The sequence below is a fragment of the Trichomycterus rosablanca genome, chromosome 17, assembly GCF_030014385.1.
Source record: "Trichomycterus rosablanca isolate fTriRos1 chromosome 17, fTriRos1.hap1, whole genome shotgun sequence".
NCBI lineage: Eukaryota > Metazoa > Chordata > Actinopteri > Siluriformes > Trichomycteridae > Trichomycterus > Trichomycterus rosablanca.
In genome coordinates this window covers 4,270,231-4,282,196 of record NC_086004.1, presented here as the reverse complement: position 1 = coordinate 4,282,196, position 11,966 = coordinate 4,270,231, and the positions used below count along the sequence as shown (strand labels likewise).

At 47.9% G+C, this 11,966-nt stretch overlaps 1 protein-coding gene across 1 annotated transcript in view; it reads right to left on the bottom strand.

The window, feature by feature from the left end:
- frem1b (Fras1 related extracellular matrix 1b) overlaps positions 1-3,390 on the bottom strand; it is a 28,346-nt gene extending 24,956 nt beyond the window's left edge. The window contains exons 1-4 of the mRNA XM_063012681.1: positions 3,157-3,390; positions 1,485-1,579; positions 1,116-1,405; positions 322-524 (exon numbers count right to left, since the gene is read on the bottom strand). Of these exons, the coding sequence (XP_062868751.1) occupies positions 322-524; positions 1,116-1,405; positions 1,485-1,579; positions 3,157-3,390 (822 nt within the window). The remainder of the gene's footprint in view (positions 1-321; positions 525-1,115; positions 1,406-1,484; positions 1,580-3,156) is intronic.
- Between the last annotated feature and the right edge of the window lie 8,576 nt (positions 3,391-11,966).

Genomic DNA, 11,966 nt, shown 5'->3' with positions numbered 1-11,966 from the left:
TGCCATGAATTGAACATATTGGGTGCAAAATTACCAGGAAGGAGGGATCCCAACATTACGCAAAGCTAGTGAGCATATCTGAACATTGGGGGGAGGGGGGGTTATCCTCCGAAAATATATTGTTATCACATCCTTGGTTAAAGTACAGAATTTGTAATCAGAAGGTCCCTTGTTCCATTCCTACCACTGCCAGCTTGTCACTGTGGGGTCCCTGAGCAAGATCACATAAATCCTCAATTGCTTGGAGTGCATTTGGTCACAACTGTAAGTCACTTTGGATAAAAGCGTCTGCTAAATGCTGTAAATGTAAATGCTTTTTACCTCCAGCAGTGCTCGAGTGTTATGGTCCCTGAGCTCCACTTTAACTGGCACATAATCGATTTCTGGTGAAGGAGGACTGAGGTGTTGGTACTTCAGGCCCGCGGTAAGAAACTCACTGCAGCCAGTCTTCAGAAATGGTACCTCCCTAGTGTTATGTACCACACATGCCTTATTTCCAGGGCAAGAGATGGCTGTTTGGCGACCTTAATAATATGGGAAGAAACAATTTGCTCTAGTTAAAATCCTGGACTTTTTAGCCAATAAAAAACAATAACTATTTAAAAATTACATTTATCCTAAATGATAAAACTACTAGAATTTCTTGGAGCATCTCAACACCTTTAACCTGGTCACAGATGGTCAAAGTCATCCAATCAGGAGTTCATGTTTTTGAGTATAGGGGTACCACAGAATGACCTTTACCACACAATTTAATTAAAATATTTGAAGTTAAAGAGAACTGCACTAAGTATATTAAATCATACACAGTGTAATATTGCTATATAAAATGTATTTAAATAGAGCTTTTTACAATGGACATTGTCTCAAAGCAACTTTACAGAATCCAGGACCAACAGACAAAAAAACCCTATTGAGCAAGCCGAGGCGACAGTGGCAAGGAAAAACTCCCTTAAAATTACAGGAAGAAACCTTGAGAGGAACCAGACTCAGCAGGGACCCATCCTCTTTGGGTGGCCTGGAGGATACTTTAAATAAATAGGATTTACACAAATCATACAAACACAAAATTAAATTGAACTGAAAGTTGTAACCAGTTGTAACTATTGCTGTACCTTTTCTCAGCCCTGGGAGTGTTTCAGAGGCTTGATCCTTCTGGACTTGATCCTCTGTAACTATCTGACCCAGCATAGGGACGCCGACTTCAGAACTGAGCAGACGGACGGTGCAGATCACATCAGGCCGAGCTCTGAAACTCAGCACCGAGCTGTTAATAGTGTTGGAGAGGCCGTAAAACTCTGGGACCACCAATGGAACTTTCCCAAACTCTACCAGACTCCTCTGAGCTCCCAGCACCTGAACCCTCAGCAGGAAGGTTTCAGGAAACGTCTCTGAATCTGTGAACCTGTTAAAATGTGCATAAAGGATTAATATACAGCCTTTTAAAAGAAAAGCATTTATAAAATAATATTTATTATAAGTACCTATAAACTCTCAGCATGACTGAGTCCTCCTCCAGTACTGGGCTACCGTTATGAACATATCTGACCTCATCAGTGAGGAAGTGACAGTCAAAAACCTAAAAACAAGAAAATCTATCAGACCTAAAAACATCAGAAATCACCACAAAGCAAAGTTTATCAAAACTCTTTAATTCTTCTTTCAAAGTTGAGTACAATGTTTGTCTTTATGATCTCTTGATGTACTCTGGTACACTTGGATTATACACTGATCAGGCATAACATTATGACCACCTTTCTAATATTGTGTTGGTCCCCATTTTGCTACCAAAACAGCCCTGCAACTGTGATGCCCTGTGTATTCTGACACCTTTCTATCAGAACCAGCATGAACTTCTTCAGCAATTTAAGCTACAGTAGCTCGTCTGTTGGATCGGACCACACGGGCCAGCCTTCGCTCCCCACATGCATCAGTGAGCCTTGGCCGCCCATGACCCTGTCGCCGGTTGACCACTGTTCCTTCCTTGGACCACTTTTGATAGATACTGATCACTTCAGACCAGGAACACCCCACAAGAGCAGCCGTTTTGGAGATGCTCTGACCCGGTCGTCTAGCCATCACGTCAAACTCGCTCAAATTCTCACGCTTGTCCATTTTTCCTGCTTCTAACATCAACTTTGATTATAAAATTTTTACTTGCTGCTTAATATATCCCACCCACTAACAGGTGCTGTGATTAAGAGATAATCAGTGTTACTCACTTCACCTGTCAGTGCTCTTAATGTTATGCCTGCTTGGTGTATTATAGTGCATCCAACACTAACAATTGATAAAAGAATGATAGCAGGTGGCCAATTGCTAAAATATAGAAAACAATACAGTAGACTGTAATCTGTTAGTGGAGATGGTGTCAGTGGTGGAGAAATTATTTACAGTACAAGTCAAAAGTTTACATGCACTTGTAAAGGATGTGTAGTCCATGGCAGTCTAAGGATTTTAAATATTTAAAAATCCTCTTTTCTGCCAAATTGTTTGCCCAAAAGACTTTATAATATGGCCTATTATTATGTGACTATGGTCGACTGAAGCAGAATGAAAGAGGCCACTGCTGCTGTTTTTTTTACCTTCCTTATTGCTTTTATTTTACACTATTTCATGCTTTTAACATTTCCACAAAGCTGAATCAGTTATCTGGACACAAACTTTGGAGTGGAGATACGTTCCATCTCTTATCCAAGTGACTTCTTTAGTGATTATGGTCGATTGAAGCAGAATACGTTAAAATTTTACACGTTCTTTAGGTTCCTGGTTAGCTAATGAGTTAATCAAACTTAAACTCAAGGTAGCACTGTCGCCTCACAGCAAGAAGGTCCTGGGTTTGATCCCCAGGTGGGGCGGTCTGGGTCCTTTCTGTGTGGAGTTTGCATGTTTTCCCTGTGTCTGCGTGGGTTTCCTCCGGGAGCTCCGGTTTCTTCCCACAGTCCAAAGACATGCAGTCGGGTGAATCGGAGATACAAAATTGTCCATAACTGTGTTTGACATTGAACTTGAGAACCAATGAACCTAGCGTAACCTGTAACTACCTGTCCTGTCATGAATGTAACCAAAGTGTGAAAAACATGATGTTAAAATCCTAATAAATAAATAATGATGAAGTAGCGATCAGTCTATGTAGGTGGAGAACATATTCTTTACCTGTGGAGTGAGCTTCCCCACTCTCTGAGTGACAGGCTCATTGAGCACCACCTCCACCTTGCAGGCCTCTGTAGCTGCATCAGTGTTGAAGTGCAAATCTGCTGTGGTCACAGAAACACTTCGGCCCCGGATTACCTTCAGTCCAGCATTCAACCTCAGCACACTCTCCGTCTGACTCAACGGCAGAATATGGCTCAGAGCAAATAAAGTCTGTATGAGGACCAACACCCCCATCTGCTTGGTTTCTTTAGGTGCTTTAATGATTAAAGGGCCGGTGATCTACTGGCCTTCAGAGAGCCAGAAATGTTAAGATGCTCTCCTTAGAACATTGTCAGAAATTCATTGTCAGACAACAAAATCTAGAAAGAAAATGAAATTAAAAAGATTTTTTAGTTTAGGGGTACAGACACCTTTGGCCATTTTAAAAATAAGATGTTTTATATAACTACATAACATTAATAACATAAAGCTTGCATTGCCCAGCTTTAAAATTATGAATAAAAATGAAAAACATTAGTGGGAAATGTAGAAAGTAAAGTAGGAAATGTAAAATGTCTTTACTATTAAACGTCATGTTTTTATAAAACCCTGAACCCTGTGCCTTGAATGGAATTATCCATTAGATCTGTAGATCTGTACTCCACTAGGGTGAGAAAGAGGGCAGGGAAAATCATGACAGACTCTTCACACCCTGGTCACTCGTTTTTCCTGCGGTTTACATCCCAGCGGAGACCGGGAGTGAGAGCCTTAAAGACTCTGACCAACCGTCACCTCCACAGCTTCTTTCCACAGGCCATCACCATTCTTAACAAGGACTATTCCCACAAGGACTATTCCCACATTCCTCCGCTTTAACAAATGCACATGGACTTCAACAAACATGCTGCACATCACGTGCCTTCCACATTCTTCCCTTACGTACATTTGCACCTTATTTACTTGGAATATCTATTGTACAATTATTTATACTTGAAGTCCAGCAGTGTACTGTACTATACATCTGTACTGCACACTGTATCGGATGCTATACTGTTGTTAGTGCTGCTGTGTTGTTTATTCTTCTGATTAGTGAGATCAAATTAACACATTAATGGCAGACAGTCCATCAGTTCCTATTTCACTGAACATCAGAGTTACAACAGAGCTGCTGCAGTGGTGCTTCTACAAGTATGAGTAACTACAGAGACGATAAAATACCACATAGCTATTGTCACGTGGGAAGAAAGGGACACAAATGCAGAAGTAAAATTATAAAAAGATATTTTATTGATTAATAAGGACAACAGAAAAGGTAAACAGCTAACATAAAATAAAACAAAACCCAATCGGAAACTCCGACGGAAGCTGACAAACACCGATCTGAAAAGGAGAAAAACAAAAGAGAAAGGTTACACAACGGTAAGGCGTGGATTCGAACCGGGGATGCTGGCGTGACTGCCGATTACTTTCCGGAGTTGCCACCCAGCGGTTACAGAATCCAATGTTCCGTTTAACTAAAGGCACTGATGCCGAAGTTACCACCAACGCTAAAACAGCGCGGAGTGAAAGCCGCTAATGCTAATGTTAGCGTTTTAAAGAGACAGCGATAAAGAGTCTGCCCAGCAACTGCACGAGAGCTGGGCAGCTGTAGAGAGTGTGGATTCGAACCGGGGATGTTGGCGTGACTACCGAGTACGTTCCGGAGTCGCCACCCAGCGGTTGGAGAATCCAATGTTCTGTTTGACTGAAGGCACTGATGCCTAGGATATAACCAGCGCTACTAGAGCACTGAGTGAGACCGCTAAGCTAAAGCTAGCGCTGAAACAAACAGCAGTTCGAGGACTGCGCGGCGTCGCACCACACTATTTCTAAGAGGACGAAAGAAAACCCTCATACCTCAAACCTTGCGGTTTTACTTACCCTAATGGCCTAGCGCCACCAGGGCTACCACCTATAACTAAACAACAGTGTGGACGAGCTGCCACAAGAGACCACAAAACAAACAAAGGTGCGACACCCACTGCTGTGTAGAGCTGGCTTAAATAGCCAGCCCCACAGCTGTGGGTGATCAGCACTAATTGGAAGGTCTGGTATAAGAGACCTTTGTTTGCTGAGCTCTGTAACGTCTGTTTCGCTGGGAACCCGGGGCACGTTCACCAGCTACCACAGACCTCGTTATAGAACCCCCTCCTCTAGGGACAGCTCCTGAGGTCCCAAGACCCGCAGCACGGTTCCGTCGGAACTCGCGGATCAGTTCAGGGTCCAGGATCTGACGAGCCGGTACCCATGAACGTTCCTCAGGGCCGTAACCTTCCCAATCCACCAAGTATTGGGTACTACCCTGAACCTTCCTGCTGTCAAGTAACCGGCGAACCGTGAAGGCAGGGGCACCCTGGATGATACGAGGGGCGGGAGGTTGGGGAGGGGGTAAAACTCCCCCGCACATAAATGGTCGGAGATGGGAGACATGGAAGGTTGGATGCACTTTCATGCGGGGAGGAAGCTCCAACCTATACGTCACCGGGTTAATCCGCCTTACCACCTTGAACGGGCCAATGTACTTGGGTGCCAACTTATGTGGAACACCTCGAACGGGGAGATCCCTCGTTGATACAAGTACTCGTTGGCCTGGCCGGAAGGTAAGAGCCGGCTGCCGCCTGCGGTCAGCTTTGCGCTTCACAGAGCGCTGGGTGGCCACAAGTGCCTGCCTAGCTTTGCGCCAGGCGGCGCGGCAGCGGCGGACCTGAAGCTGTACAGACGGGACCGCTACCTGCTGCTCTTGCTCAGGAAAGAGCGGAGGAGGGTACCCGAACTGAGCCTCAAACGGTGACATGCCGATCGCCGAATGATGCAGGGTGTTGTGAGCAAACTCTGCCCACATCAGCTTATCCGACCACGTGGTCGGATTCCCTGCCGTCAGGCACCTGAGCATCTTGCTCAGATCCTGGATAAGCCTCTCCGACTGCCCATTCGACTCCGGGTGGTAACCGGAGGATAAGCTGGCCTTCGCGCCAATAATTTGGCAAAAGGCCCGCCAGCACTGGCTCACAAACTGTGGGCCCCGATCTGACACAATGTCTGAGGGGACCCCATGTGCTCTCACCACATGATTCAGAATGATCTGCGCAGTGCCCATGGCGGATGGTAGCTTGGGCAGTGGGATAAAGAGGCAAGATTTGGTAAACCGGTCGACAATTACCAATACCGCCGTGAACCCTCTGGACTTAGGCAAGCCTGTCACAAAGTCCAGGGCAATGTGGGACCACGGTCTAGCCGGTATTGGCAACGGATGAAGAAGGCCCCTGGGGCGCTCTCTGGGACTCTTGTTAAGAGCACACACAGAGCAGGCGCGGACAAAGTCACGTACCTCATTCTCCATCCCCGGCCACCAAAATCTTCGGCGCAGCAAGACCAGGGACTTGGTCACGCCTGGGTGCGCCGCAAATGGGGAAGCATGAGCCCACTCGAAGACCTGACGCCGTACGGATGAAGGTACGTACAGTCTGTCAGGAGGTCCCCCACCGGGGTCGGGTTCCGCCCGTTGGGCATCCCGAATGACCTTTGATATGCCCCAAGTGATTGGGGCCGCTATCTGGGTCGAGGGGATCACGGGATCAGGTCCGGTCTCCGGCCTGGTCGGTTCCCACTGTCTAGACAGAGCGTCCGGTTTGACGTTTTCGGACCCCGGTCTATAAGACAGTGTAAAGTTGAACCTTCCAAAAAATAAGGACCACCGGGCCTGACGGGAGTTCATCCTCTTGACTTGCTGGATGAATGACAGATTTTTGTGATCCGTCCAGACAAGAAAAGGATGTTTGGCCCCCTCGAGCCAGTGTCGCCACTCCTCTAACGCCAACTTAATGGCCAAGAGTTCCCTGTCTCCAACCGGGTAGTTCCGCTCGGCTGGAGTCAGGCGGTGCGAGAAGAAGGCACATGGATGTAGCTTCTTCCCCGGCCCCACTCTTTGGGACAAAACTGCCCCAGCCCCGACCTCGGAAGCATCCACTTCGACAACGAAGGGTTCCTCTGGGTCGGGCAACTGCAAGACGGGAGCAGTTGTCAAGAGTGTTTTTAGCTTGTCGAAAGCTTGCTGGGCCTGCACCGTCCATTGGAACGGACCTTTGCCTGTAAGGTCCGTTAACGGGGCGGCGACTGAGCTAAAGTTCTTAATGAAACGCCGAAAAAAGTTTGCAAAGCCCAAAAACCTTTGCAGTTGGCGTAAAGAACTGGGAGTTGGCCACTTCTCCACCGCAGATACTTTAGCCGAGTCCATGCGCAGGGTGCCCTCGGACACTACAAACCCCAGAAACGAGACCGTGGGGGAGTGAAAGACTGACTTCTCCAGCTTGACAAACAGATGGTTGTCGAGCAAGAGCTGGAGAACTCGTCGGACATGCCCTATATGCTCGTCGATGGACTGACTAAAGATAAGAATATCGTCTAAATAAACATAGACGAATTTACCAAGAGTCTCCCGCAAGACCTCATTGATAAATCTCTGGAAGACTGCGGGGGCATTCATTAACCCAAATGGCATCACCGAGTACTCATAGTGGCCAGTGGGCGTAATGAACGCAGTCTTCCACTCATCCCCCTGCCTGATCCGGATCAAATTGTACGCGCTGCGAAGATCGAGCTTTGAAAAAACCGATGCTCGCTGAAGGGCTTCGAAAGCCGTGGCCATCAGCGGCAGCGGGTACCGATCCTTGATCGTAATGGCATTCAGACCGCGATAATCGATACAGGGGCGCAGGGTGCCGTCCTTCTTGTTCACAAAAAAGAACCCTGCCCCAGCTGGGGAGGAAGAAGGACGGATGAACCCCTGTTTAAGCGCCTCACGCACATACTCCTCCATAGCAACCTTTTCTAGGCCGGAGAGCGAAAAAAGGCGCCCCCTAGGAGGAGTAGTGCCGGGCAAAAGGTTGATGGCGCAATCGAACGGTCTGTGGGGGGGCAAGTCCTGCGCCCGGGACTTGCTAAAAACCTCCCGTAAATCATGGTACACAGGAGGAACAGCTGCCAAATCCGGAATCGCCATCTTGGGTTCGGACGGCTCGGGGCTCGCGCCGCCTTGCAGTAGGCACGAGTCCCGACACTGCGTTCCCCAGATAAAGATCGATCCGGTGGCCCAGTCGATCTGGGGGTTGTGTCTTTGCAGCCACGAATACCCCAAAACCACCTGGAGGTGAGGAACGTGAGTCACAAGAAAGGTGATCCGTTCCTCGTGGTTTTCCAGGCGCAACGTGAGAGGTCGCGTCTGGTGGGTTATCGGGCTGCCCGCTACAGGTCGGCCATCCACAGCATGGACCGACACTGGAGTTGTTAGCGGTTGGACCTCAATCCCCAGCCTGTGTACCAGGTTGATGTCTATGAAACTCTCCACCGCGCCTGAATCCACACAGACCCGAAGGTCTGTGTTTCCCAGGCCCCAAAGCAACCGGGCCTGCAGAAATAGTCCTTGGGCAGGGATGGTAGTTCGGCTCACTCCCGAGTCCCTAGCTCGAGAGCGGCCTGCTAGTTTAACGGCTGCCGGGGTCGGGCAGACGGACCCGAAGCCGTTGGGGCACCAGCGCGAGCTGACCCCAACTGCATGGGCTCAGGATCCAGGACAGGCGGAGGCGAATTGGGAGAGACCTGCGAGCGGGTGAACGGGGAACAAGTGCCCCGTTCCCGGGCTCGCTGGCGAAGGCGGGTGTCTATGGCGTTGGCCAGGACATAGAAGTCCTTAAGAGTGGTAGGAGGGTCCCTGGTGGCTAGCTCGTCCTTCACCTTACCAGACAAACCACGATGGAATATGGCAGTAAGGGCCCCCTCGTCCCAACCACACTCAGCCGCGAGCGTTCGAAACTCGATTACATAATCGGCTACTGACCGAGCACCTTGGGTAAGCTCGAGTAGACGAGGGCCTACCTCACGGCCACCCGAAGGGTGAAAAAAGGTCTCCTTTATAGCTTCCTTAAAGGAGCTTTCCGAAAAGCATTCTGGAGCATTTTGCTCCCAGAGGGCAGTAGCCCATTCTAAAGCTCGGCCAGTCAGCAGGGAAATTATGTATGCAACCTTCGATCGCTCCGTAGGGTAGCGAGAGGGTTGCAGCTCAAACGCAAGGGCACACTGGAGGAGGAAGCCACGGCACCTCTTAGCCTCTCCCGAATACCTTTCGGGAGGCGAAATAGGGGTGTCGCGGTTTCCGCACCCTCCGGAGTGGGTAGGAGAGTGGGCAGGGGGTTCAGGACCGGACCTAAGAATTGGCGACTGCAGGGTGAGCGCAGCTACCCGCTGTGCCAACTCGTTTAGGGCCACCTCGTGCCTGCCTAACGCTACCCCTTGATGACGTAGAACGTCCGTAAGGGGTGGAACTTCTGCTGCGTCCATGGTATGGTCGCACCTTTCTGTCACGTGGGAAGAAAGGGACACAAATGCAGAAGTAAAATTATAAAAAGATATTTTATTGATTAATAAGGACAACAGAAAAGGTAAACAGCTAACATAAAATAAAACAAAACCCAATCGGAAACTCCGACGGAAGCTGACAAACACCGATCTGAAAAGGAGAAAAACAAAAGAGAAAGGTTACACAACGGTAAGGCGTGGATTCGAACCGGGGATGCTGGCGTGACTGCCGATTACTTTCCGGAGTTGCCACCCAGCGGTTACAGAATCCAATGTTCCGTTTAACTAAAGGCACTGATGCCGAAGTTACCACCAACGCTAAAACAGCGCGGAGTGAAAGCCGCTAATGCTAATGTTAGCGTTTTAAAGAGACAGCGATAAAGAGTCTGCCCAGCAACTGCACGAGAGCTGGGCAGCTGTAGAGAGTGTGGATTCGAACCGGGGATGTTGGCGTGACTACCGAGTACGTTCCGGAGTCGCCACCCAGCGGTTGGAGAATCCAATGTTCTGTTTGACTGAAGGCACTGATGCCTAGGATATAACCAGCGCTACTAGAGCACTGAGTGAGACCGCTAAGCTAAAGCTAGCGCTGAAACAAACAGCAGTTCGAGGACTGCGCGGCGTCGCACCACACTATTTCTAAGAGGACGAAAGAAAACCCTCATACCTCAAACCTTGCGGTTTTACTTACCCTAATGGCCTAGCGCCACCAGGGCTACCACCTATAACTAAACAACAGTGTGGACGAGCTGCCACAAGAGACCACAAAACAAACAAAGGTGCGACACCCACTGCTGTGTAGAGCTGGCTTAAATAGCCAGCCCCACAGCTGTGGGTGATCAGCACTAATTGGAAGGTCTGGTATAAGAGACCTTTGTTTGCTGAGCTCTGTAACGTCTGTTTCGCTGGGAACCCGGGGCACGTTCACCAGCTACCACAGACCTCGTTATAGCTATGAATCAATACCTGGGCTGGGACTGCTGCCAGTGGGCCAAGAGGGCTTATTAATCATGCTTTTATTCTTCTCACCTTTCAGACAGTGTATTATATGTAAGATCCAGAGTGAGAAAAGTTCAGAGAACATCTGTAAGTCAGTCTGTATCTGAACATCTGCCAAATGCTGTGAATGTAAAGTAAAACCAAGGTATCTACTAAAATGCAACAGGTACAAAATCATTGCACTGAGCTCCTGATAGGTTAAGAGGTTTTAAACATCCTTTAGACAATCCAGAGTCAGAGACCTGGTAAACCTTTGTTGCTCTTTGTCTAAATAAAAATAACTAAGAAAGGTTTTGCATTCGGTGTCTTTGTTTCTTATCAGGTGGAAAACAGAGAGGACATGGTTCTGAAGAGCACAGAGGCGTTGTACATACCCGCTGCAGCTGATTCTCTTCTCTCGGCCTTCTCTTCACTGTGTTTATAGAAAAGTCTCAGCTCAGTCTCCCTGTGTGTACGGAGGGGGTCTGCTCTGTTCATCCAGCCCCCGACACACAACCCCTCCGACTCAGAACAAAAGAAAACAAACAGAAAGAGGATAAGGAGGACAAAAGAGAGAAGGTTAACACGTCGGCCTGACTTTTGCTTGAGCAGCGCTACAAAGAGAAGAGAAAGAAAGGATGAAGGGTGAGATCGAGAGAGGGGAGGAAAAGTTAGACCTCCAAACACAGGAAATGTGCAGAGCAGTTCCAAGGAGTTTTTACTCATTTAATGCTACCTTTGACTCACAAACCCAGATGTTGTTATTCCCTACAGAAGACATGCCTTCAACCCCACTGTTCCCTCAAAGAGAGAAAGAGGAAACTTGGACAGAGAAGGCGATAGAGGGTGAATGAGGAAGAAATGGGGGAAGGAAGAAGGAAGTTAATGAGAATGTTGTTAGCCACAAATGCAGCAATGAGAAAGTCTCAATTTTATACATTTCGAGGGTCTCTTGCAGCTGTAACAACACAAATTTCCACCTGTGGCATAATAAAAGTCTATTTTATCTTATGATGATGTCCTTTATTTGTTTGTTTTAGTTTTGCACTGTAGCTACATGGTTAATTTAGGAAACAAGTAACTGAAGTTACAATGTCTCAATATCTGACCTAATGTAAGTTTGTTTATTTTATTAGGATTGTAACGTCATGTTTTACACTTTGGTTACATTCATGACAGGAACGGTAGTTACTCATTACACAAGATTCATCAGTTCACAAGGTTATATCGAACACAGTCATGGACAATTTTGTATCTCTAATTCAACTGACTGCATGTCTTTGGACTGTGGGAGGAAACCGGAGCACCCGGAGGAAACCCACGCGGACACGGGGAGAACATGCAAACTCCACACAGAAAGGACCCGGACCACCCCACCTTGGAATCAAACCCAGGACCTTCTTGCTGTGAGGTGAAAGTGCTACACTTAATGTAAGAGTTTAAAATGCTGTAGTTATTATTTT